This window comes from Apteryx mantelli, chromosome 26 (genome assembly GCF_036417845.1).
Source record: "Apteryx mantelli isolate bAptMan1 chromosome 26, bAptMan1.hap1, whole genome shotgun sequence".
NCBI lineage: Eukaryota > Metazoa > Chordata > Aves > Apterygiformes > Apterygidae > Apteryx > Apteryx mantelli.
The window spans coordinates 712,642-740,641 of record NC_090003.1 but is presented as its reverse complement, the minus strand read 5'-3'; the positions used below and the strand labels follow the sequence as shown (position 1 = coordinate 740,641).

Sequence of the window (28,000 nt, the reverse complement as noted above, 5' to 3'; positions counted from 1 at the left end):
AACATTTAATTTCTGATCAGTAGAACACTGGTGACAAGTGAAATAAAATCCTACATCAGGAGCCCATTGCAACTGAAGATTTTTTTCCCCTTTAAAATAAAAACAAGTGAACAACACTTAATTGTATGACTTTAGGGGGGAGGGGGTTCATCTGTTTTAAAATGGCTGAAATAAGTCTGCTTTTGGAAATTAATTTTTCTATTACAATTAATTGCCATAGGGCATTAAGACCATGACTTGAATAAAGAGAACCACAGAAAAAGGGGCTCAGGTGCTTGTTGGGAAATGATTTACTGTAGTAATTGTCAAGAGCAATAATGCAGTATTTTTTTCTAAGTCTCTTGCATATAAGTGTTAAAGGCTGTTTTAGGACTTGCCAAGAGCTGAACTGCAGCTCTGTGACTGAGTAACAGCTATGATTATCCCTTTTTATATATATAAATAAAATCCCTCGGTGCTGTTCATGTAGACAGTAAAAGACTGCCATTTCCACTTGCTGCGTTGCTAGAATGAGAGTGCTCCCTTTCCTGGCAAATCACTGGCAAGGCTTCCACGCAAGACTAATACAGGGAATTTATGTCACAACTGATGCTTTTTAGAAGAGGCAACTGAATTTTAAGTTTTCAGCTCTTTACCCCATTTGGCAGCTCTCCTCCCTTTGGTCTGGTTTACTTGTATCAACTACATTCCTCTTTTTTCTAGCAATAAATTAGATAGGAAGAGATTATTGCAGCACCAGAATCAGATGAAATGAATTACTATCCTTCTGGCAAATTTACTTTCCTACTTTCTTGAAAACCTAAGTAGTACATGGTTCTAGCTGGCAGAATAATTGAATTAGTGAGACTATTATATCCAGAGTCCTTGTCTGGAGTAGCAGTGTTTAAACGAGGGTTACTAGCAGCTGGATGGATTCATGCTGAAGAGGTCCATGTTATTACAAAAATCAAAGAACTTCATTCCAAACGTACTTGTCCGTAACAAGTACATTTTTGGGATGAAAAACAACCTCTGTCCTCTTTCCAATGAAAGGATTTACACAGAGGACTTTCTGGAGGTGGCCACAGAACTTCCCTTCCCCTCAGGAGTACAAAAAGGTACGTTACCTACCCCAGGAAGTATGAGAAGTGAGAGCAACAAGTCTTCTTTCCTGCTCAGTGGAAGAAGAAATATGTGAGACTGCAGAAATGGGCTGTGGCCAAATTGCAGCCGAAAAGACTTGGCTGGTGCTCAGTACCCCATTTGCACAACCTCAGCAGAAAGCACTGCGCATTCAGAGTCACGTTGCTTTATTGGTTACTGAGCCACAATTCAGAGAAGTATTGCCTTGGAGCCACCTGTAGAAGCAGGTTCTCATGTTGTCTCCTAACATAATTGGTATGACACCACCTTCTATACGGATCGCAAAAATAAAAATGTCTCTGTTCAAACTTGTAGCATCCAGGGGAAGTTTTTGCAGTTTCTGTTGACCCAGGTACCGTAACAGACACGCACACTCTCATCAGATTAGCCATCTGCATCAATTCTGTGAGCTGTCGAATGAGAACAGCAAACGGATATGAGCCACTTCTGTTAGATGAGATGCATCCTAGCTTTAATGTGAACTTACCACTGTATCAGGGGACAGACAGGAACATCTCTAGCCGTAAGTTAAACATGATTCATACAAACCCCCAATGTACACATGAAAGTTTCACGAGTTGGATCTGTGCCTTAAATTCAGCCAGGGAGGTGGTCTAGAATTAATAGAGATTTGTGCTCTTCAGCCAACTCACCATGCCTTCAGTGGTACCAGTGAAACTTGTCACTAGTAGCTCATCTCTGTTTTGCAAAATGAGTCTCGCAGGGAAAATGTTTTGGAGAAGGACAAACTGGGATGAGGAGGAAATCTGGCTTAGCCCTCCAAATTGCCTTTATGTATTCAGCTCAGCCCTCAAAGGGCAATCCAGCGCTGTGGATCACCCGGTAAGGACACCAGCAGCTGTGGGGAGCCTCTGCTTCTAGCTCAGGTTGGATATCTAAGGTTACATGGTATAAACAGCTGCAGTGGTGCTGATGAGCTCTTATGGTCAAACTCTAGAGACATATCACGGTCCATTCATTTCAGTAACACCAGTTCACATTATAAGCACTCTTGGAGGCACAACACAATGCACCCCACCACCCACTGATGGGAGGAAATGACGCCAGCGTGCCTGCAAGAAAACCTCCAGCTGACATATCCCAGACAGCAGCACAACAGTATCACCAGCACCAGATCGTGGACCAGAAGCCGGCACACTGCCTGGCCATGCAGAGCCGAGGCAATCCTCTACCAGCTCCTTGAGGAAGAAGGAGGGTAGTCCTTGCTACTTACATTGCTTTGGTATCCTAAGGGCCTCATTGTCGGCTGACATCACTTGGTGCAGAACTCCCCGAAACTGATAAAGCACTTTCAGATTCTTCTCCTCACCCACGCAGGGGTCATAGAAACCTGGCAGCCCAGCCTTTAACCAGAGAAGGACAGACTGAGCATCAGGGAACGGATTTTCACAGCTCTTCAACTGACCAAAAGCACTTATTAATGCCAGAATGAAGTGTCATAAAAAAAGAGTTTTGTTGCCAATGAGATGAGATACTAAGGAATCATCCCCACTGTGGCAAGTTCTAAATGCAGAACACAGTGAATCAGTGGGCAGAGAAGTTCCTGGTGTACAGCTCTAGAAAACACACGCTGTCCACACCACGAACAGTGGGAGAGTTTCTTTGGAAATGCCCACAGGAACAGAAGTTCTTAGAGATTCCTAACACTTGGTACAGAAATGGCTTCTGTAAATTGATCTAGATTCACCAGTTTTAAGCACACTGGAGAAATCCCCTGATTCTGATTCACATCTTCAAGCCCTTGGGTCTGTGCTTTGGCATAAGAGCTACATACCTTGGAGGCCTCTGTAAGGATGAGTTTAGAGTCCTTCACCAAGCACTGCAGGGGCACGGTCACGTCTATTACTTTCACCTTCTCATTCTTCCTACTGTTGTCATTAACAAACTTCCCATACCAGGCATTCACTACAATCAAACCTGCATTTCACACGAAATCACAAATGTGACAAAAGGCTTCCCAACGACACCTCGGCAGAAACTGATGAACAGATCAGCCTACCCCCATCCCCATCCCAGCATTTTCTTTTGCTTTCAATGATAATTCTAAGGAAAATAGAAGGGAAAGTTTCTACACTGACATGTGATCTCTCCAGACACCAAATCAAACAAGGACTGAGGCATGTGAGAACCTCCTTCTCCCTTTTCTGGACCCATGCTTTCCAAGACAGAAGAACATTTACACTTCAGTGTTTGTTAGCAATCTTCAGCACCAGCACAGAATGACATGACCTAAATGCCACACAAATGTGGCAGTCCAAGCGGAGGTCACTCGGTCCACTTTGGAACATTCTCTTGGAAACTGCTAGCAAACTTACCAGAATTTAGATTTCCTATTACAGTCCAGGAACAACTTGTGTGGACTAGCAATCAGTGAACCCTAAATTTCAGACTATAACTTTTTACATACCCTTATACATAGAAGTCTTTTACAGAGAGATGAATCCAGACTAATGTATTCATCCTGTTGATCCATCTCACAGCATGTCCCAAGATAATATTCAGTGGACCCCTAACTAAGCTCAGACTCCAGAAACTGAATTGGAATGGAACTTCCCCACCATGCACACAACAGCAATTATGCTTTATTAAAGGTGGAAATGAAAAGCCTCCACCTTGCATCTCTCCCCCTCAACCACCCAGCCCGTCTATTGCCCCCTTCCTCTCCCCAAACATACAGAACAAGTAAATGGTGCAATCTTTACCCATTCTGGCTTCCTCTGCCTCAATTATCCTCCGGACAGACTCCTGCATTAACCGGACCTGTCACAACACAAGAGGCAGAGCAAAATTAAGCAGTGACAGACACTGTGTCCAAAATAGACAAGCCCAGAATGAGATTTGCTTGCTTTAACTATAAGGCTTAAAGTAGAGAATGATTTGGGAACACATCTGCAGGCCAGAGCCTGTCTCAAAAGCCACCTAAAATGAACATAGAACGTCAGAACAAACCACCAGGGGAAACAACACAGAAAATGGCACAGGTATGCAGTGTCAGAGCACAGAGCAGTAGGGACAAGAGCAGGGCTCATCTTCACCCTGCTCAGGAGCAGATTACCAAGCAGGGAAGGAGACAGGGAAGTCACTTGCAAAGTCTCCTGAGTTCTGCTGTTTCGGCCAACGAGGGCAGAACACTTGGCCAAAAGGGAGACTAATTAGCAGTTCCCAGACCGATAGGGAATACATACTTACAGATTCCAAACTCTGCCAGCCCACTCTGACACTTGCCGGCAAACTTAGCGTCCCTAAGGCTCTCAGGTTTACTGAGGCAATACTGGCTTCTGCTACAGCAGCTCCTGCCAGCTGCCCAGCAATGCAGAACCTCCAGCTTCTCCAGAGCACCCAGAACTCAAATTAACTCATCTCGCATTCCTCTGCCCAGCCTGAAATTCATTCTGCCGTGCCCCAAACCACTCCCCCATTGCACTGTTCCCAGGACAGCCATGCGGAGCACAGCTGTGCAGGACCCAGTGTTCCCTTCTTCTGCAAGGAAGCTGCTAGATCCCCCAGAGGAGCTGGGTGAGCCCTGCTAGCTTCCTGCAGCTGCCAAAGCAGGTAGGTAAATAGGAAAAAAAGCCAGGAGAGAGGGGCTGGTTTCTCCCAGAGAGAGCAGAAATTCAGAAGGGCTGAAGTCTCTCATACCCCTAGAAGGTTGCCTCCAACAAAAGGTACATGACTTGAAAAGTCACAGGAACTGGCTAAACCCATCTTTCACTGCAGACAGCAGGTGTTCCACAGGTACATCCACAGGACAGAAATATACAGAGTGTCAAAATAAAATGATAATATCAAAAAGCTGTCAAGAAGCAGTGGGAGACTTACTGCAGCTTCTGCTTCCTGCTTCTTCTGAAGGATGTCACTGGCAGTACTCTCCCTTTGCTTCTCCAGCTCTCTGGCATAAGGAAGTCAACATCACGTTAGGTTTACACAGCAAATGGAAGTCATCCACAAAGTGGCACATCTCAATCTGCCCACCCCAAATACAGCTGACATGCAAACTCACTCAAATGAGCTGGGTTGTAAGGTTCCCTCCCATCTTTCAAGATCTTTTTTGTAGGCTTCCAGAACTCAGTAGTATTGACAACATAATAAAACACAGTGCCTCAGCTGGACATCCCAACCTTGGCACCTGACTCCCACAAGCACTCGAGTGGGACTTCCCAGCTCCATATTTCAAACACGGCCTCACTAACTCACCTCTCCTTTTGTGCCCTGAGGTAGGGTTTGATGATTAGCCTGTGCATGGCAAAGTAGATAACTAGGGGTCCCACGGTGGCATAGAATACAGCACTGGGAAGCAGCTGATCTGTTAGGTGGACGGGGAAGAAGTAGGTCTGGCTAGCCCTGTTCAACCTAGAACAAAAAAAGAACAGAGTGATAGATCAGAGGAAACAGAGCTTACTGTGTTCCATTAAATACACTCAGCAGCAGCAATAAGAACTGCTGGACCAGGAGAGAGATGAACAATGAGCTCACAAAGGTGAGAGATTGATAAACCCAAACAGGACAATGGTAAGGCAGACTGCTGACACCATCCAGAACCATGCTTTTAAGACACAACATCTGTTGTCAATAGAATATGGTTATTCTAAAGTCTTTTATTAATCTTGGGAGAATTTATTTGGTCATTAATTTCACCAGGGAAGGGGATCAACATCATCATCAAGAGAAAAGCAATTGCTTACAGAGAAGGTCTATGTACATAATCCCTGCACGTGCCTTCAAGGAGGAAGTGCATTAATATTGGTCTCATGTTTACAGTAACATTTATTTTAGAAAACATTAGTCTTCCTGACTTTAGCTTCTACGGTCCTGGCATGCCCTCTGCTGGCAAAACTTTAAAAATGCACTACAGTATCTTAACCCTTAGGAGTTCTGTACCTCTTTGTGAAAACTGCATCATATTAACAGCATAAACATTTTTTTAGTTAACAGTAATAATCTACTCTAATTCCAGTGTATGCACGTACAATGTCATAAGAAATGGAATGCAATTAAACACACTTCCAAATGTATTTTCAGCAACCTCCTATCCACTTACCATAATGTTGAAAACTTATTTTAAACTGTATTTTCAGAATATTTTGATGCACTCACATACTGGTGCTGAAAGAGGTGTTCAGGCTCAGAGTAACACCAGCAGAAGGCACATGTTGCTTCAGATGGCCACCACTTGTATAAGAGGTGAGGGCAGCTGCAACCTTTTATAGTGATAAATCAATATACCTGTATTGCCCTAAGATTGGGACTTTCCCACCAGAACCACCTGAATACTGGAAATAGAATAATGCAGGTTATGGTCAGTCTCTGCAATCTACAGTTACAATCTTGAACTGACTTGATTTTCAAAGACACTCCCTGGGGAACACCAACGCTGACGGTGGCTCCTAGGATGCTGTGTCTGGAAATCTTCCTCTCCGCGCCATACTCCACTATGGTCCCAAAGAAACCTGCCCTAGAATGACAGAACCAAAACCCAGTAAGACCGGGGAAGACTCCTGAATTTCTCTTCACTGCAACCCCGTTTAGTGTAATTCTGCTGTAAACAAAATACGTAACAAATGCATTGTGTGCAGTGGATGTTGGCTACTGGAAGAGTCACTGTGTATCCACAAGACAACAATAGCCTTTTCAGCTGGTAGAGTAGTAAGGAGACTACAAGACAGTAGCTTTTTCAGCTTGTAGAGCAGTAAACAGACTGCTAAAGACTACTTTGTTATCCGTGATGATATATGAGGTAGCAAACATATTGGTATTCTCAGTTCTGCTCAGCTGAAGGGACACACAGAGTTAATTCTCCAAGACATTCACTTCAGCTGTTTACCAGATACAATTAAAGAAAAGCAGATTCCCAAAGACCACAGAAACACGTGACTAGAACCAGCAGGCCTCTGACAGCAGAAAATGGCATATTCTTCAAGGCATGAACACTGTCATTATGCCCTTGCAGACTTACTTGAGAGAACCTTTCACTCGTGTTTGATCCTCATCCTGAAACTTATGCTGGTAACTGACCATCATGAAGGAATGGGGGACTCCCAGCTGAAATGCAAAAGACACAAGTTTATGAAAATCCGTCCTCAGCCACAGCTGAACATTTCCCCAAGTCTTCTTTCTTATCCTTTAAGTGACACAGAATATATTGCAACGTCTGTCACTTACTTGTCACAGCCTGCAATCCGTGCAGTCTGTGTTGTGCTTCTTACCCCTAATCTAAGCTGCTCCACATTAGATGTCACAAAGTTGGGTACACAGTGTTGTGCTCTGTTGAATGCTGCTGGTTACCAAAGTTAGATGTTCATGGAGACAGCATGAACTGCTCCTTTATCCTCTTAAGCCTCAAGCCAAAACATGGCTGGAAAGGAAAAGCTGAGATATTTCTCTCACACCAGGTGGTATTACTGTCCCCTGCACACAGTAACAAGGCTCTCACCTGCAACGCCACTGTGAAATGGCTGGTTTTTGTATCTCGAACAATACTAGTGTTCATGGCTGACTGGATGCCCCACCGCCACTGTAAGTAGCCCATTGTGTTCTTATCAAGGTTGCGGGCTAGAACCGTGGTGAGGCCTGGACGGATCCCACGGGATGAAAACTGCAGAGCACAGTTTGTAGTGATGAAACTAGGAGAAATAAGGAAAGCCTTATCAGTGGTGAAACACAGGCTCCCCAGGTAGCCTCAGATTATTTCTTGCCCAGGAGCCCTGGTGTGCCTGAAATAATAAGCATTTGCTGAATATGCAGAGATTACCTTGCAGAGTATGATGCTTGAGGGTTACAGGGGAAACTCAAAACTCATTTAGGCTGTACTGACTACAGTACCCCCCCCCCAGAAGAGCAGGCTCATGCCCCAGTTCATTGGTCTACGCAGTAACACTGCAGCCAGCATAGCAAGCTGCCTTCAAATCCTTGCCCTTCTTGCACTAGGCAAATAAAGGCCTAGTCTTCTGTACAGGTGATACGCTTGGCTGCTAGAAAGGCCTTCCCCTGCTATTTAAGAATTCTCAAGCATGAGCTCCAAAAGCAGCATTAAAGGGCTCAACAGGGAACAAGACCACAGTATAAGCTATGAGGAATGGCACTTTTGCTAAATTAGAAAATATAAGAAGAAGAGAGTCTACATGGGCACCTATGATATTCTAACATATACCTGCAATCGCAGTCCTTACCTTGTACTCCACTTTGCAATTTGAGACTTCTATTCATTTGTAAATTGTCATCACGCTAGGGGCAAATTTGGCTTTATTTCCCTAAACTATGACATATCACCTTCCTTTTTGCTGCCAAAACTTGCCTCTCGCACAGTCAAGTCCCAGAAGAGCGAGAGATGCTGAGACTAGAATTCCAGGGAGCTTTAAGTCTCATGCTTCACAAAATTAGAAAACTTTTGACAGCACAATCTCCTGAGCTTCCCCTCGTTGTTAGTTTGCAGAAGGCCACTCGCACCATTCTGATTTTTTTGGCACTTACAAAGCAGTTTGTATTGTAAAAATGCATGTCACATCCAAGTCCAACCTCATGAAAACTGCTGGTGACTGAACTATTAACACAGGATGCAAGAATGTTGCAAAAAAAACCCCACGCCTGCTTTATATCTGTTTCTCTCCTGAAACAAAAAGGAGCTCAGTTCAGTCTTAAAGTTCTGCTTCAAAGTGCTTCATTACAACACTAGCTTGAGAAATGGCTGATCTTACTGATCTGTTGATCACCCAGAAGTTGTTTTTGTATCCTGTTTTCAGAAGTAAGAAACATACCGTCTTCTGGTCACTAGGTAGCACTTTACACCAACAAAGCTGCACATAAAGGAAACCCTAAAGTTCCCCCAAAGCAGAAAAACAGAACAATAATAATCTCTGAAAATGATAACATTTTCACAAGAGATGAAAAAATGTCTGTAAAGATTATAAAAACCTGACATCTGAAAGGCAAGACTCAAAGGCTCTGTGCTAAATACAGATTTCATATCATGAAGCAGATTTTATCTTTCAACTAAATGTTAGAGACATGATAACTCAAACAACGTAAGCAATTCTACAGCGTGGTACAGATCTGAATGCAGAGAGTCTCTATGGTTAGTCCTCTGCGATTCTGTGAACGCGTATCCTTTTTAGGCTGACTGCAGCAAGGTCAGAACAAACTTCTACGGATCTGACTGTGAGATCATGCCTCTTGTACCATGATTTCATGACAAGATCAAATACAAATCTAAGGATGGGGAACACAAACCTTCCTCAGTCTGGAAGCATGTACAATTAAAACAGAGCCCACATACACATGCAAGAAGAATATAAGCATTCTGACGATAACTGAAGCATTATGTAAAGGCCAAAGAAGAAATACGTTTTTTCGTAAGAATTTCCAGAATTAACATGAAAGAGAGTTCAAGCTGTTTGGTTCATTAGCATGTAGTATTAACCATTAGACCATTTTTATAATATTTACCATCTTGGTGTAAGATTACGGAATATCTTCAGACCAAAGAGAGGTCCCTGAAGGTCTCCTGCTCCAAACTCCATCTGTTTAAATGCAAAATGCCAAACAGTTAGAAGAAAACTTTTTTTACAATGATGACAAAGTACTTAAAAAGCATGGTTTACAACACAGATAAATTACGCATTTCTGCATAATATTCACCGCATATTTCATCAATCCCTTTTGCATTCAGAATAAGAGCAGATGTCTCACTGAGTATGGTCTTAATGAGTAAAACAAAGCCAGTCCCAGGTGGTAGCCTGGGGTTTTCTAGCTACTTGGATCATATCTGCCTGGGAGTCAAACTATTTTTTCCTATAACTTCACTCATGAGCAAAGCTGTATTCTGAAACAAAGGCAGACTGTCCTAGGGTGCAGGGTCACAGCCTCTGGGAGGCACCTGCAAGGCTTCAGGCAGTGAAATTAGAAAGGCCCAGGAGACAACGTGTAACAATTTTCTGTCAGCACAAGTGATCCTCAGAAGGTTTATTTTTCAAATTCCAGAATGGAAGGCCAAATGGAAAGTGGAAAAAATTAAGAAAAATCAAGGTTCAGATTTTCCTTTTTCCTCAAAGGAAAACAGAATGGGGGTAAATTGGTACTATTATTTAATATAATTTGTTTGTTTAGGTATCACTATATAAATAATGCTGTCACCTAAATCTCCAAGAGCTCTTTTTGCAGGTCATTTTACAAAGCAGGTCAGTATCACTATCCCCCTTTTCTGAAACTGAAGCACCAAAAGGTGAAACAAAGCTAAAGTTCCCTAAAGAAAATTAAGACTGGATAACTAATTTAAGCAGCCAAAATAGAAAAATGAATAACAGCTGGTACTCTTACCTCTCCCCATCCCTTGGCAGATGTCACCCGTCTAAGAGCAAAATTAATTGATCCACCTCCATTCCCATTCTGGGTGGAGAGGTTACCAGACAGTATTGCTGTGTCTGTGGCAGTCAGTGGTGCCTGGAAAATGAACATACTGTTACCAGTTAATCTGATCCCGATTCACACATTTAATGCATATTCTGCAAAGACATAACCAATACTGCAGATGACTGCAGAAGCTGTAGGCATATAGAGGAGGCAGGTAACTCTCCAGTTGACTCTTTGTCATCCAGTAAGCCCAGGTGTTTGAACCAGACATCGCCACACTTACTCCAAGTTCTGTACTCAAAGGTAGAGTACAGCATAAAGTGAGACAATTCCTACAGTACAAGACATCATCTGTGACACCTGACCTTGAGCTGCAATCCCTCCTTTTCCTTGCCCATATCCTATTTCCTTACCCATATCCTTCTCCTCCGTTTCCTTACCCTTACCTCAGATATCTGTCTTCAGTCATCCCTTAGCCTCCTTGCTGCAGGAAGGCAGGACCACGGTAGCACACAAACCTGTCCCTAAATGCCATGCTTGGGCTCTCACAAATGCGTGCTGTACCATCAACACGCAGTCCTGCTGAACTGACCCCCTCCCTGCCCATGCTGGTATTCGTGTCCTTCCATAACGAAGGATGAGACCCCCCAAGCAGCGCTTCCTTTCCGGTCGCTTTGCACCGTAGTGCCTCGCTAGCTCAGACCCTGCTCCGCTGCGGCAGAAGCACTCGTGCCCCCTTACCTCTATGGACTGGGATATGTGCATTTTGTTTATTTCGATCTGGGGAAAGCTGCTCCCTGGCACATCTTCATATTCTTCATCGTAACGATCAAAGAGGTCAGTGGCATCTATTCCAACACTAATTGTTCCCTGAGAAGCAACAAGTGGAACAAGTCCCCGGCATTAACAAACAGCCAACAATTGCACCCAAACGTCCATGTAGGCCAAATGGCTAAAGCATCCGTATGTATATATTGCAATTTAAAACATAACATTTTTCTTGTTTTACAGCTACCTTCCTCCACTCTGAACTGCATTTCTTACACATTCAAGACACATATAAAACTGAATGATTACAAAAGTCTAAAATAGCTATACAAGTCATAAAGTAAACTGGATAAAAATTTAGTTTTTCACCTGTATGCCATTTGTAATACTAATAGATAATTTTTCTATTGTTAAACATAACAGAAGTAGGCAGAACATTTTCATACACAAGGTTTTTTCTTCCCCCGCAACTAAATTTGACTGTACTCCGTCACTATTTTAAAGATGAATCCATGTATTTTAGAAATTAATATTCTCCAAGTTGCTTGCCCAGATAGCCTCTAAACACCTTCTTCTTGGGAATCATCTGAAACAACTTAGTTTTGAGCTGCATCATTCACTTACAATTGACCTCATTAGTCAACATTCCTTGTCTGCCCCCTGGTTTAAATCTTCTAAATCAGAAGAAGAGCTTGACAAAGATAGACTTTTACCAAGTGGCAAACATTTCCTTTCTCAAACCACAGAAATAATGCCTAAAGCTTATTCCTAGAAGAAAACTAGGCCAGAGCTAAATAGTCTGGCTACATGCTGCTGTGTTCATTCAGACTAACTGCAAGAGTGGGTCTATTTGAAAAGGGCATGATTAGATTCTTCTCTGAGTCATAGAGCTTCAACAGACTTTGGAATCTCCCTACAGCTCTATTAACCAGCATTCCAGCTCATGTAAAATATACCACTTGCCATAAAAAAGCCTCCAGGCACAAGCACGGAATTAACCCTGGAAGACAATTTGTATGAATAAAACTCTGTAGCTGGATAGGCACAAAAAGCACACACAGACAGTGTAAGTGTATATGGAATAAATCCTTATTTCAATTTGAGTGAGCATTTTTCCATGTTCACTGCATTTTAATAAAAACCCAAACCACAACTAGAGGAAGAACTGCAGAGTTTGAAAGGACTTGCAGTCTGTTTTGAAGCTTCTGTCTGTTTTGGCTCCAACTGTTTATTTGTTGTGGAGATGTCTCACCTCTTCCTAAAACCGTTTGTTTTCCAATTTCTTACACAGCTAAAATGGGACAAATATTTTAAAACAGAAAGGTCTAACTGTTTCCAGGAGAACTCTGCAACAGGGACTGTACCCTGATTGTTTGAAAATTATTCTTGGAAGACAGCTGAACTTCAAATCAGTAGGCTTACCTTTCTGTTTGTGGCAATACAAACCACGAGCTCCTGCCACTTACATGGAAGACTTTACTTTTCAGGAATGATCTGCAAAGTCACCTTCAAGGGAGCTGCTTTCCCAGTGCTACAACTTCTAAACTTTCAGTCCTCTCATACATTGTGCTGTTCCTTGAAACAAAGCCAAAATAGCTGTGAAGCCAGGCAAAACTGCCAACAGCCTTGGAAACTGTGCAGCACTGTGCTGCTACTCCAACCCTCTGGAAAACAACTGAGTAGAATAACCAAAGGGAAACAAAAGTGCCAACTTCACTCAATGAAATTCAAATAAGCGCACTCCAGAGTGACCAATCAAACATGTCCGAATACATGAAAGCATTTATTTTAACAAAACGGAGAATTATTTCCATTTTTTCTGATGCTCTTCATTTCAAGAAGGGAAGAAGCCCAAGATCTTTCATAATTGATGTAGGATGGAAGGATTTTCCACTTGGAGCGCTACATTCAGTAGAGTACCTTTGCTAACTTGCAACTTTAAATTCTGAGTTAAAAGCTTTTTAAACAAAAAGTTATCAAATTAAGTCATCAGCACATTGGATTTGAATGGCAAAAACACAGAAAATATTTTCAACTTAGGTTGGAATAAAAGCAGCGCTAAAGCTTTCTCAAGAATTTGCACTACCAAAAAAAATTTAACTGAAAAACATTTTACTGTAATATGTATATTCGTACTGCCAGATACACATTTCGATAGTGTGGAGGTTGGGGAAAGAAGGAGCTCTGGGAGTATTTCACAGCAAGGAGACAGCAAAGGCTCTCCCAGAAGACCTATTGCTTTGCTGCAGGATGAACCGGGTGCTGCATGGAGGCTCCAGGTGGGCAGCCCGAGTGTCCTTGCCGGCTCGCTTCCTTTCACAGCTAGATGTTGAGATCATTGCAGGCAGCACAGCTCCACTGCTGACCATGTGATAAAACCTCAGCTTGGGGGATGCTCTTGAGATGCTCACAAGTTGAACGCAGCTCAAGATCCACAGCCTGACCGTGCAGACCTAGCACAGTACCAGAGCAGCAATGCTAATTACAGGGTATTCTTTTCAAAGTGTGGGATAAACATAGAAATTCATTATTAAAATTTCATTTCTTTCAAAATTTCTTTCATACTCAAATTTTATGATTTCTTTTTTCACATCAATGAATTTTAAAACAAATATTTCTCTCAATGAAAACAGGGAAATTGAAATGAGAACACGTGCATCTGTTTATGAAAATCTGCAAGATCTACTCGGAGGAAAGGAGCCTCTCAGTCCCCTCCCTCTGCCGTCTCTCCCCGACTGCTCAGGAGAACTTCTGTTTAGTTGCCTTTCACTGAGGAGTGGATTCTGCAAGGACATTTTACCTCCTGCCAAGCAGGTGAAGTCACCCTCAGAAACCTATAGGTCCTGGCAAGGAAATTGGCTCAAGTACAAGCACAGGAAAAGCAGCAGATGGTAATGTTAAAAATATTCCCAGAGAACAACAGCACCCCTATGCCACCGGATAGCAGAGGAGACCGCTACTGCTCGCAGCTCCCTATCAGCCACCTGCTCAGACTATCAGAAAAGAAAAAGCCCTCCCTAAGGTAGGATCAGCAGGGAAAAACTGTACAGGCTCTCTTCAGAAGTTGGCTTTGCACACACAGCAACATGCTGCGAAGTGCACCAACTCAGCAGGGCAGGAAGCTGGGAAACAGCACTAGAGAACCATCACAACTATCACCTGAAATTCTTTTCTTAAAAAACACCTTTACTTACCAATCCTGTGAGTAAAAAACAGTCTCTACTAACAGCTATTTTGCTGGAATTCTTTCTTTTAAGTCATCTGGACTCTTTCCACTGATTCATGCAACAAACCATTTGACATCTTCCTTTCTGACAAAGCTGTCTCCTCTCCTACCAGTTGGGAAAGATGTTAAAATTTAAAGCCTGATATGCTGAATACTGAGGCTAACACCTGGCTCTCCCTGTTAACCTCCTCCTTGCTCACAAGTTGAGGATTCAAGTCAGATGGAACCTTTAAGAAAATGGCTATAAATATATCATAGAACAGGAGGAATCTTCATACTTTTCCTTGCCTCTTCCTGGCAACACTGGACAAAATCAGGTGTACTCAGTGTCTTGAAGCACTCTAATCTACCAAAACTGTAAGAGAGAATCCTTAGAATCAACCAAGAAAATAAAATTAATTCTTAATGGAAACCTTACACACCAGACTGCTATTGGTACTATATATTGATGATCTAGTTACCACTGCAGACAAGAAATGTTATTACATAAAATGCAACAGTATAGTATGGAAGACAACAGATTACTGGAAGAACCACTCCACTCACTATAGGTTAGAGAAGATGTTAGTCTTTGGATTCAAAAAAGCATCTATCCAAAAATCACAACTTCTGATACACTTAGTAGGACATGAGATCAGGCACAGACTCCTTTCCATCAGGGCTGGGGGAAAGGTGTGCGCTCCCTGCTGCTCTCCTTTCAGCAAAGCTTCAGAGGAGTGGGAGAATTGCATTCAACCCTCTCTGTTGTGGAAATCCCGGAAGAGCTAGAGAACTGTCCCACTTGGCAAGGTCTGCCTCTTTTGCGAGCAGAGTCTGTGCTGCATAGATAAACACTCTTGAAGTCACAACACCAGACGGAGGTTTCACCTCTTCTTCTTGGTAAGGGCCTAATTAAATATATTGATTTCCAAGTTTATACAGCAGAACAGAAACAGCAGACTTAATCTAAATTACTCCAATCTTCTGAGTCAGCTGGGTAGGATTTGGATGTTGATGTTGGGCTGTTTACTCTAAGGTGCAAGCCAAGAAGAGCATGCAAACCAGCTTCTGGCTGTGAGCAGCCTTCCAGATCAGAAAGCAGGTATGTCCTCTCTCCAGCTGCTGATGACAGAAACGTCCCTCACACACATGACCCCCACAATAAAAAACACAAGGAGGATGTTTGAGGAGCCCATTAAAAACAAACAAGTCAGACTAAAATCTCGCTCCCTCTTGCAGGTGATGGTATTATACATGCCAAAGCACTGCCAGATATACAAAGTCCCGGGGCAGTAACTGTTTACCTAGTGGCCAGGGAAGAAATCTGGGCAACAACACTTCAAAATAAATAAATAATTAAAATTACTTGTAGAGACAAGAGGACAGATGGCAGAAAACCCATGAATCACTCTTGCTACAAATGTTAGAATGGCTCACGTTTACTGCATTTCAGACTTCAAGGAGCACTCAGAGAGAGAGAAAAAGATTGAGATAATAAGTTAAAAGTTTGTCCGTACTGCAGGCATGTAAAAAAAGAAAACTCATCCCAGGATAACTTATTTCTGCAAAAATATCTGCAAGGAACATCTCACACATCTGTTGCTATTGCTAATTATTGCGAAGGAAATTGCTTTTTTCATACAAGGCTTATGTGCCTATTTTTCAACTTTATTCTAATGTAAAATCCCATTATTGTTATTTTCCTTTAAAAAAAGGCATTTTAATTAAATAATTTCACAAGGAGTGTGCCAAACGATTAAACAAATATTTCTAGTATAAGCTTTCCTGTAAAATGTAATCTGTTCCCGGGAATCACACCTACTAAATCGGGAAGATAGCCACTTCTATAAACAGAGGCAGCAAGAGAGAATCTGTGCAACAGCTGATTGTAAAAGAAAATCAAGAAACAATCAAACAGCTCATGAAGAACTGTAGTAATCCGGGTGTCAGATATTGTGTTACAAGGTCAAGGAGCCAAACCAAAACTGCCCTGAGAGACAGAAAACGAAACACCAGAAAACAATCCTGCATTTAATAGTCTGTTCCACAATGAACCAGTACAATTCATTAAACCGGAATAAAAAAATTGGAAGATCTGGCTTGGACCAGAACTGTTCTGCAGCCTTTTGAAGTTGATAGTTAAATTTAAAGATACAATTTCCTTTAATTCATCTTCTGATCAACAGACTGTATGACAATGGGATAAATCAATCCTTTTCCAGATGGATCTAAACATGGCAAAAATGTAAATTAAGAAAAAAAAGGGAAGAAAAAATTTACCAATTTGCTTAAAGTACTAGTCAGGCAAAATGTAAATTCAAAGTGTACTCCAGAAACATCTGTATTACAACGCTGTATACTGTAACCCGGCCTGTTGAATATTCTTTCTGGCTGAAATTTCCCATTAAAGGAGAAAGTGCTGCAGTGGAGGCATGACTTTCAGACAAGCTTCTAGGCAGGGCAGCGTGATCACTGTAATGCCAACAGTTATGGTGCTGTTATGGCCAACAGAAACATCAAGGAGGAACATTATAAATCTGCAGAGAGACATGGCTCCTCTGAACAGTCTTGCTGAGGAGCAAGTCTTTTCTGCTGCATCTGTCAAGATGAGGGTGATCTGGAAAAAAATAAGTATCTTCTCCACATTGATACCAACAATGCCTATGTTCAACTCCCTGCAATTCATAGACAGGCAGTAGTCTAATAACATTTCTCCTGTTATAAATCTAGATTTTACGCATGTATTTAGAATTATGTTATCATATAATCTAGCCGTAAAACTGTTTGACCCACCTGGTGCTTTGTCTAGTATTTGTCAGCTTTTGAATTAAGGGAGAAGTAAATATAGTCCCAAAAGAAGCAGAATAAAATGAAAGTAACCTGGCCTCATGAACCTGCCTGTGGAGACAAAGGAATCTACCAGAAGCATACTTGCAGAGCAGCAAATGAAGCATACAGTGGACAAAAGGTAGCACAGGTTTTTGTTCTGTTTGAACTAACTGGGATCTTTCCAAGCTCTGTGGCAATTCTAGGTAACCCACGGAAAATACAGGTCTCTCAGAATGTCTCGATTCTGGAAAAATGGTGAAATAAAGGCCAGGAGCACCAGTTCAAAAGGGAATTAAGAGATGTACCTGAGAATAATCTACTCCCTCCTTGTCTTTTTCTTACAATTTCCTTTCTGGAAGGTGACATGAAAGCTGCACAAGGTTAGGCCTTGAGGAACCTATATTTCTTAAATCTTGACCTTTCACAGCACAAAAACAACAGGATTTAATTTCTCCGAACAGGAAGCAGGTCTTCTCAAATCAAGGAATCAACTTTCCAACCCTTCTGCATATCTTTAAAAGCAAAAACAAAGCTCTCAAAGCAAATAATAGACTCAATTCGAAACCTACCAAATTGCCTACATCTGGTTATTGCTCAACATTTCTGGTTAGAAATACTTTATTTTGCTGGAACCATTTTATAGAGCTAACAAAACATTGGAAATTTTAAAGTAACTTGTGTTCTGGTATGAAATGATCACAGCTGTGCTACTTAATTCCACAGGAACACTGCCTAGAGAGACATTTCCATAGGCTGCCAATAAGCAATTGCTGTAAACACCCAGATGGCTAATTTTATCACGGGACACAGAGGCTGAGGCTTACAATGCAGCTCCACTTTTTACTGCTTATAAACACAGCAAGGCACCCAGATAAAATGTCAAATTCCTAAAGTCACTGAGAAGCATTATGTGGAGGTAACCATGCCTACACCCCTCTCCCAGAAGATCCATCTGCCCCAAATCACCCTCATCTCCAGCAGAGACATTTCAACTTGCTCTGTTTTACGGCATCCAGAAATCCCTTTTTGCCTGGAATAATGCTGTGAACAGATCAAAAAGACAGTTTAAAAAGAGCAAATGGGATCACTCTGAAGTCATGGGTTGACAATCCTCCTGTCTGATGCAGTTTGCCTACTGCACCCATTTTTACCTCAGCTCCTAGTCAAAGCTTATTCTTCTCCATAATCTTGACTGCAATAATCTCAAGGGATGGCAAAATCCTCTGAAGCCTTTCACAAATCCACTTCTCAGGTTTCCTTCCTTAGGTGGCTGCTAAGTAACAATCATATCTGACACAGCTACCTGTCCCCAAAGACATGGCTGCTTCAAGAGGAGTTGAGGGGAAAAAAAAGTATCACAGATAAGTTAAGGACTCACTTTACCTGGACTTAGATTTCATTTCTCCAGTACTAACTTAAAACAGAAGTTAAAATTTTTGGTTAAAATGGGGGAAAGGGTAGGCTGTATCCATTCAAACATTGGAGTCTGGGTAAGAAAAACCCCCACAGAAACTAAACTTATTCAATAAACAAGAAGGTTTCTTCAGAAGATATGCGGAGAAAGGAAAGCATACGCTTGAGGATAAATGTCACAGACACATAGTGTTCCACAGACTGGATATAATTAGCAAGCTCCTGTATGTTAGAAACTATTTTTGTGATTATTTTAATTCACTTTCCCATTAATAATACAGTTAAAATGAAAAAAAAAAGGCCATAAAAAGTTAAATTATATATTGTAAAACTGTTTTTGTCCCATGGGGATGAGCACAGCACAAACTGTTATTCAACAGTGTAAGAAATCTCAGCATTCAGAGAACAGCATGTGACTGCTCACTATCACAGTCCTGCAAAGCAGGAGGAGAGCTACGGCCAGAGAGGTGAGGAGGGGTGAACGTTCTGACACACTGCTAAAGCTGCAAATGCAACAATTACCTCTACTATGCTTTTTCTTTGAAACAGGCCAGACGCACATGACTGGGCCAAACCATCAGGTTTTGGTACAGTGAGTGGAAAGCTAAATTATATACTGACACATTATATAAAACCAGTCCCTTCTCACAAAATTCTATTCTGTGGATTAGAAAAAAAAAGTACATTAACAAGGAACTATCTCAATAAAAAGTTGAATTAAAAAGGGAAAAGTGTCCCAGGAGCAAAAATGGCAGTCATGCAGACCTCACCTTATTTCTTGGAACTGTTCCCCCTCCATTAAAGGGACCTGTAAATGTGACATTTTGTTTTTGCCATTTTTTATCAGATCTTGCAAGCCTTCTAATGTTCTCTTTGCTGATGTATTACACCTAGGACTGTGTTAGCCCCATATCTAATGACACAATAAAGGACAGCTATTAAACATTTAATTGATGAAACAATTTGGGGGGTTGAGGGGGTGCTTTTAGAGAGCTAAAACCCGAACTTTTATGAAAAGGCTCTATTTGCTCCCCCCCTTTTTTTTTTCCCTCCCCCTCCCTACCCTGGTCTGGTACAGAAACAGTGAATGTGAGCTCTGACTGTCCAAATGCTTGATATTTACATATCACCTTATGCTTATTTAACCTTCCAGTACAAACAAGTCCTTAATATCCGTGCACTATACACAACATGTTGGTGATCTATATTAGTCAATATGCTTTACTAAAACCAGCACAGATCCAAAGTCTGTGCCAAGGTGAATATCTCTAAACATCACAAGTCTTCTCAGACCAACATTTTTCTGATACAGTTTTAAACATAACTGTTCCCACACTTCTGTCCACTTAGAAAAAAAATCATGATTTGAAACTGCTGGTCATGTAAATACCAGCAACCTTCAGAAACAACATTATTATTAGTTATATCAACCGGTAATTTGTTTCTTGTGCTACCCAAATTACGTTGTAACATTTTAGAAGTCCATGCGCGGACACAATGACGCAGGAGTCCTCCTGTTTCAGAGCCACCAAAACACTAAAGCCATCTGTGCTTTAGTGTTTTAGAATGCAGAATCAGTGTTGACTGTAATCCTCCAGTTAGAGCTCTGGGGATACCCAGTTTCCTACCAAGAGCATTTATAAATAAAACAAAAGTTGTTTTCTCCTTACAGAATTTTTTTCAAGACAGATAATATTTCTTTGTCTACATAAACTGCAACAAATATCTGCACAGTTACTTTGGTATGGACAGAGAGAAATTATGGCTCCCCATCACAAACCGTTTCTATACTGCATAAAAGAAATCGATTTCCAGCACACATTTCAAAAAAATGGCAAAAAATGGTTTTGGATATTTTAAGCAGCTCCCCCTCTCCCTTAAACCTAGACAGTATTCAGGTAGACTAAAGTGCAAACGCATCGGGGACTGTAGATCCAACTCTTGGATACTGTTATTCACTGCATGGCAAATGATTTTTGTGATTTAAGAAGCTTTCAAACCTTACTCGGTGGTGATCCTGACAAAACCTTGGTTTGCCTAGTGTGTTTATCAAGCCAAGAGCCTGGCAAAGCCATTAGCATTCTAAACTATTGGAGTGTTCAGTCACAGCAGGTGAAAGAGAAAGCAGTGGTCGATCATCACTTCCACCTTTCCCACTGGCAATGCTACTAGAAGAACATCTTCCTCACCACTGTATTCTTGATCATCTTTAAACAGCTGAGATTCAGCTGTGAGGTGAGTCATTTAGGGCCAGTTTATTGCTGCTCAGACAGAGAGATGAGAATGAGGCACCCAGTAATGATGCTCATCGTAAGAGCCCTATAAAGCTTTCTTAAAACTGCCACTAACTGTGAAGCTGGCAAGATCCCAATCCTGTTCAGGTTGATTTTGCTCTCTGTGCTCCAGCCAGAAGACTTGCTACCGAGTTGGTCCAGTAGCTGCTTTGTCTTTTTGGTCGGTTTCAAAGATGTGTTTGAATTTATGTCTGCATTGTTGTGACACTACTGCAGTGCGGAAGGGAAAACCTGTAGGAAGTCTTATTTTATTTGGAATATTTGGAAAGGATTCATAAAAGGTTCAGCATTAGGATTTTTTTTTTTTTAAAGTTGCTTAAAACTGTCTTTTTGTTTCCACATGTTTCAACAGAAAGAAGAAACTGCATATTCTATAGAGGAGTATTGTTCAAAGAATTAGCTATTTTTCCCTATATTTTTTACATAAATTTCTTATTCAAGAGTGGATGCCTGAGGTGTTATTTAATATAGTATCTCATTTAGCTTTATCACACCACCTTTCATATTCCTAATACTTTAATGATTCCCTTTTGAGATGGGGATGAAGTCTCTGCTTACCTTTGGATTAGTTCGCTGCTGCAGTCTTCTCTCTTCCCTCTCTCTCTGCAAACGCTCAAATTCTTCTCTGATTTCAGCTGGAGTTCTCTTCCTTTCCACAACCTACTCAAAAATAAATGGAAAACTAAACACTACCAGAAAGAGGATGTCCAGGGCATTTACTTGCTGATGGAACCAAGGGTCACTGATGCTCTTGGCAGGCTCTAACACCTTGTCCCAGCTGCTGCTGCTGCCACAAGCACCTCTTGGCATGTGTTTCAGTACTCAGAGTTTGGAACCAAACACCTGGGCAAGACTGAAGGGCAGGCATGCTCCGAGAGAAGTGAAATGTTCTTGTTCTTTCCACTCCCTTGAAAACACTAGGGCAAGCAGCTTTCAGATCACAAGGACAAGAACTATAGTGCAGCCATTAGCAATAGCTATCCACTCACTTATCAACTAGGTGTAGAAACGATATATGAAAATGACTGAAGGCCTGGCATGAGGTAAACTGAGCAAGCGTGAGCTTCGTGATTTTAGGCTACACTGGTCTAACCTGATTCACATCTGTTTAACTTGTGCGTCTCGGTGAATAAGGATCTAAAACAGGTATGGCTACAGTTATGCTTGGAAAAGGTATTGGATTTGGCTCTTCAAAATAAAATCAAGTATGCAATCACCAGGTCAGAAATGCCTGTTTCATGCTGCCGCTGCTCTGTATTTCTTGCTACTAACAACAACCTTGATCTTGGTAGCGACCTGACCCAATAAAATATGATTTTGCAGGAAGCAGCATAATATGATCAACTAGGACTGGCAGAGGCTAGTCAGGAGACTTCACAGTAGGAAAGCCAGGAAAGGAGGAATGGGTAAGTTCTCTTTCATAGCACCTTACAGCTGTTCCCCCCACTCCCTCCCCCCCCCCAAAAAAAAGAAGAACGGAAAGGAAAAGAAAAGAAAAAGGAAGTCAGACTCAAAGGCTGGCTGATACTAAAAAAAATTTCAGATGACATAAGACTGGATGGACAGTAATGATGCATTTGTCTGAGAAAGATGTTGCTTGTCACAGTCATATCCTGTTAGGGAACTCTGAATGTCAGATTTATTGTTCTCTTGGTAAGGAAAAAAAATATATATTCTTTAAATATCCATCATGGTATTCCAACAGAGAGAGACAGACAGAAAAAAAAAAAAAAAACAAAAACCAAGAATGCCTTTAAACAGGCATTTTTTTTAACCATCAAGGGGTCACTGCAGTTTGATGCAACAACAAGAATTTCAGATAAAGCTGGATTTAATCAATTCCACAGGCTATAAGGTGCTAAATTTCTCTCACCTCCCAACCTTCCATTTCCAGTCCTCTTCTCCCATATATGTCATAGATGGCTCTGGTCTGTGGATCGCTAAGCACTGCAAATTAAAATCAAAAGAGACGAGAGCATTCAGTTCTTGGTCTTCTCAAATTTCATGCCAACACACTAGTGTTACTTGAAATTCAAGCACAAATTCTGGAAACATGAAATGTCACTCTATAATTTCATCCAATTTTTAGATTAATTTCCTTTAAAATTTTCACATGCTATATTAATAGAACAGCTGGACTTTTCTATCCAACAAATTTCATTTTTTCCACACCTTTAAAATCAAAAAATGAAAAGAACGTGAAAGAGACATGCAGACTATTTGAATATACAGCAGGGTTTTTTAAATTGCTTTTATGACTGAAGGGTGACACAAACACTCTAACAATCAACAGGATTATTAGCAATTTGATGACAGCAGTCCCTGAAAACTTTCTAAGGAAGAATGAGGTCTACCTCTGACTAGCTTTCAAAGCTAGCTCCTTAGCGTTTTGCTCCCTGTCTTCTACCTCCCTCATCAACCTTGTCCAACCCCATTTTGGTGCAGAACCATTTGCTCTCCCAGATTACTTGTTCTCCACTGATTCCCCCCAAACTAGCCATGGAACTTTGAAAACTCAAGCAAAAAACACCATCTTCTCTAAAGCACGTGAAGAAGCATCTCTGTCCTCAGAAAACCCATAAAAACAGTTTTGGCAAGTTTAAGACTTCCACTGACCTTCATACGCTTGGTGAACAAGGTTAAACAGCCGCTCAGCTTGCGTTTTGAGCTCTGGGTCTCTGTGCTTGTCTGGATGGTACAGCATACACAGCCGGCGGTAGGCAGCTTTCAGCTCTTCCTGAGAGGCCTGTGAAAAGCAACAAAAATGAATTAAAACACAATCAATGCTGACTGAAAAAAGACCATTCTCAAGATCAGCCCTAAAACAGAAGTCCAACAACTATTAAATTCCATCACTTTTACTGAGATGAAATGAAGAATGCACTTCTGTTTTGTTGCAGAATACACTTTTTACATATGCTAATAATATGTTCAATTATGCACACCGATATTTTCCCTGCTATGTATAGGATGACAAATGACAGCAACAGCTCATCAATCTATACCTAGATGAAAACAAGTTTAGTAAAAAATACATGGAATTTCTGTTCATATATTATTTTTATTAGACAACTAGCATCTCCTCGATTCAATGCAAAAGAGCAAGGAAAAACTAAAGTCACCCCATGAAAAAACACTTAAATCCAGAGACTTACATCAATTCTACTCCTGTTTTGATCCTAAACTTCTCAAATATTATTAAACCTACCAAAAAAGCACTGACTTTCCACAACAGTAAAGGTAATTTCTACTCAATTTCTACTGCAATTTTCTACTCATTCCTTTACTGCTATGCTCTACAGCACTTCCATTCCTATAGGGCAAGAGCACTCCATTGTGCTATAGGAATGGACAGCGCATCACCTCCCCTCACAAATATAGTCACCTGCAGTAGCAGGATAAACAGAAGAACAACATGTCACTAAATATATCAAGACAAAAAACGTTCTTTACTACAACCATTCCAGAATTTTAGATGGCACGTGGCCACGTTCCAAAGACATTTGGTGGAAACCGATTTTGGATGCCTCTTTGAGAATCGATAGAGCAATAAAACACTCCTTCCTCTATCACCTCCCTGGAGACAACCTCAGAGCAATATGATTTCTGTGACTCTAGACAGTCAGGGCAGCTCCCCCTTTATTGCCTCTTTCCCGCAACAGTCCTTACTTTTCGGCAGCTGTCTATTCCTTGAAGGCTGGTTCACACGCATTTAGAAATGCAGCTGCTAAATCAACTGGAACTTCTCAGAAAGATACAGCCAGCACATACAGCTCTCAACTTCAGACTGGTACAAGCAGGCCAGTTACAAACCGGTGGTGATCAATTCCTGGGGCACTTACAATCGAACAACAGGGAGCAGGCTGCCACTTTTCTGGCGCAAGGAAAACATTCACAGTAAAATAACCGTAACAACATTACAGGTACTTGCTGGCCTCCTTCAAGCAATTGTGATTACCCTTTTGTTATAGCCAGGGATTATAAAGGACAGAAATACAAGATAAGCAAGTGATAAAGGGGCATGAAAGTTTTAAAATCACAAATTCCATTTACTTTTAATGATCTTCAACGACTGAAGTTTTCACAGTAGTTTCCCTCAGAAACAAAGGCAATAAAAGTTCATTTCTTAAGGTAATGCCTTTTTTTCAACTTGTGATAAAGACAGTGTGGACTTTCAACTGAAGAAATGCATTCATTTGTGTATATAAGATAGGAGCCCATTTATTTTTGAGGGTAGCTTAAGGTAAGCAATTTTTCTGCACGTTATTACTGTTTCATATTAATGTTTCTAAATGATATAGCAAAAGGGGACCTGCCAATCTTGCTGGTCCCTAGAAAGTAAAGGTAGCTACAGATCAGCTTTTTTTCCTTTTTTACTATCCTGTGCTTTTTCGGACATTGAATTTAAACTAGATTGAGAAGGTAGGGGAATACACGGCCCTAAAATTATGTTCTTTAATCATATTAATGATAAATGGTTTAATGTGCTATTGATTAAGTAATAGAAACAAGTACTCTCATTTTTCATAAATAGCACGTTCAATAAAATGTTAGACTGGGCCTTTCATCATCTCGAATAGCTTCAGTCATTGATCCAATATTTCATGAGCGATAACCTCTCACAAACCACTATGGAAATACTGACATCATTTCACATTGCAAAGAAATATGTATAACTCAGTAATAATGATATGTAAGTTACATTTTCATTACTAAAACTCTAGGCAAAATTAAAAGGTGCACCATCTCCCTTATTTAGGGTTTGAACAGCTTCATTTAATGTCTCAGTCACGCCGCTACATTTTTACCAGATTGAAATCTATGGAAGATTAAACATATATATATTAGAAAATTGCTGCTCAATAGGTTCAGCCTCCCCATCAGGGCTGTAAAGTTCAGCGGTTATTTATTATTTTAAGATTAGCTGGCACATCACACTAAATTGGCTCAACACACAGATGTATCAGTTTACTGTATACCACTGCTATACGGAGTAGCAGTATTCAGTTAATCAGCAAGGGGTAATTTAATAAGATAAAAAAAACAAACAGCAACCACTCTCAGCTGGAATTACTCCCTCAAATATCCACTTAACTTGGTTTCCAGTTCCCTCTTGCACCAGACCTGAATTTCCTGGTGTTGAGGGAAGACCTGAAAGCCTAGCTAAGATAACTATTAAGCCTTCATTGTTAACCTCCCCAAGGACTCAGAGCACTTGCAAGCTCCTCATCTCATTCTTTTAACCTTTATATCTGCACAATCCTGATATTTGGGGTGTGAATTTCAAAAACCACCAAGTGATTTAAAAGTATGACCTACTGACGTGTGCTTTGGAGTCACTCAGAAACTTTTCAAAGAGAAAAAAACCCAGTCCTTTTTACCATTTGTTCTCTGCTGCTCAGCATTAGAGAGCTCTGAATACAGAGTTACAGTCCAAATTTTTTCCTTCAGAAATGCAGAAGACTTACATAAATGAGACACAGAAGACTGCCACCATGACCACAAGCATCAACATTAATTGCAAAGATAATTTGTTCAAAGCTATCAGACTAAATTGCTTCCAGGTCTTGAACTCTTCTCACATGCAGTAGTAGTAGCTCAATAAAAGCTTTTTTTCAACCCCAAATGTTAACCTTTTGACTGACATCCTTAAACAGTGAAGTCTGCTAATACATATAGCTACTGCATATGATGAGCCAAACTACAGCACAGCATATACGTTTGGATCTTCAGCAATTTCCCTAATTACTATTAAAGAAAAAAATCACTCTGCATTTTTTCCAAACAATTATAATATGAACTGCATGAATGAATACTGACCTATATTTAAAAATAAGATTGAGGACTATCGATTCTCTTTTTCTTTGATAAGGGAGGTGTTTTGGAAAAGCAAAGAGTTCCTGATTAACATTTGGGAAGTGTAGCTTTACCATTAACATTTGGTCCGTATAGCACTGATTAAGTAAGAATGCAGGTACAAGCCAAGAAAGAGATATCTTTTGTATATACAAATAGTAAGTCTAAAATCAAATTCTCAAATCTGTCACAGTATTTTTGCAACATGAAAGGATGCAGTAAAATCCTTCTCTTGATTGTACGTAATTCACATTTCTTCCACTGTTTACAAAGTCTCTGGGATTGCTGCAGGTCAGTCTGCGTGCCCTTACTGCTCCCTAAACAATCCTAGTCCATTTAACTACCTCTTTTCCTGCTCTGACTGCACCTGAAGCTGGTAACACCTGAGCAGGGAACACGCAAGCATCTTTGCCTGCCAGGGCCCAGAGGCTTCTGCACAGCTCCTGTAACAGTTTACTTAAACTCTGTAAAAGAGCAGGTATACACACAAAAACGCAAGAAGCTTTGTGCCATCGCGGTGAAGGCTGACACACACAACAAATGCTCACAGCTGCTTCTTTACCATCTCCCAAAGACTTTCCATACCGCACTCAGTGCGTGTATGACATGATTTACCTCGCTTTACGTATTTGGAAGGTGGCCAGTACTTCTTGTAGATACGTGCTGCACTTGTCGCCGCACAGGCCAGGCAGCGCACGGCTCCCCACACTCAGCTGCTGACTGCGTGCAGCACCCACCCGTCAAACTGCTAAAAAGGAAAACCCTGAAACAGCGCCAGAGCGGGCAGATTACCTCCTTCTGCAAAACTGCTGCCGCCTTCCCCCCCCCCCCGGGCAAAGGGAGGACGCGGGGTTTCACAGAGCGGCAAACGCCCGCAGCGGCCTCGCAGAGGCCGAGGGGCCGCGGCGCCCCCGGGGCTCCGGGCCCGGCCGCTGAGGCGAAGCCCGCCCGCTCGCCCCTCCCCTCCCCGGCGCGGCGGGCCCGGGGTCGCGCCGCCGCCGCGGCCTCACCTCCCGCCGCACGTTGAGCAGCGAGTAGTAATCCTCGTTGTCCGGCGCCTCCTCCGCCAAGGCCGCCGCCATCTTCCCGACCTCTCACCCCGCGCCACCGCCCCGCCCCGCCCCGCGCCGCCGGCGGGCAGAGGGGCCGC

General features: G+C 41.6%; 1 protein-coding gene across 3 annotated transcripts; it reads right to left on the bottom strand.

Moving 5' to 3' along the window:
- Positions 1 to 90: 90 nt before the first annotated feature.
- DNAJC11 (DnaJ heat shock protein family (Hsp40) member C11) lies at positions 91 to 27,948 on the bottom strand. 3 transcript variants are annotated; one of them, XM_067311237.1, is made up of 16 exons: positions 27,861 to 27,948; positions 23,611 to 23,740; positions 22,868 to 22,941; positions 21,553 to 21,654; positions 11,227 to 11,355; positions 10,453 to 10,575; positions 9,583 to 9,656; positions 7,574 to 7,763; positions 7,097 to 7,182; positions 6,479 to 6,595; positions 5,338 to 5,493; positions 4,963 to 5,032; positions 3,846 to 3,903; positions 2,918 to 3,060; positions 2,357 to 2,486; positions 91 to 1,532 (listed from the first exon to the last, which is right to left on the bottom strand). In XM_067311237.1, the coding sequence occupies exons 1-16, from the start codon at positions 27,930 to 27,932 to the stop codon at positions 1,507 to 1,509; spliced, it is 1,680 nt and encodes a 559-aa protein (XP_067167338.1). In that variant the 5' UTR covers positions 27,933 to 27,948; the 3' UTR covers positions 91 to 1,506. The 3 variants fall into 3 exon arrangements, with proteins under 3 accessions (XP_067167338.1, XP_067167339.1, XP_067167340.1); XM_067311238.1 differs by lacking the exon at positions 27,861 to 27,948 and adding an exon at positions 27,466 to 27,607; XM_067311239.1 differs by lacking the exons at positions 91 to 1,532; positions 2,918 to 3,060 and having other exon boundaries at positions 2,378 to 2,486.
- Between the last annotated feature and the right edge of the window lie 52 nt (positions 27,949 to 28,000).

Excerpts from the sequence above, each read along its gene's own strand:
- DNAJC11 (XM_067311237.1), bottom strand. The coding sequence starts at position 27,932 with ATGGCGGCGGCCTTGGCGGAGGAGGCGCCGGACAACGAGGATTACTAC. Across the intron at positions 5,494-6,478 it reads GGAGTGTCTTTGAAAATCAA|GTTGAACAGGGCTAGCCAGA; the intron begins GTCAGTTCAAGA and ends TTTTTGTTCTAG. Across the intron at positions 3,061-3,845 it reads GGCAGAGGAAGCCAGAATGG|GTTTGATTGTAGTGAATGCC; the intron begins GTAAAGATTGCA and ends TGTGAAATGCAG.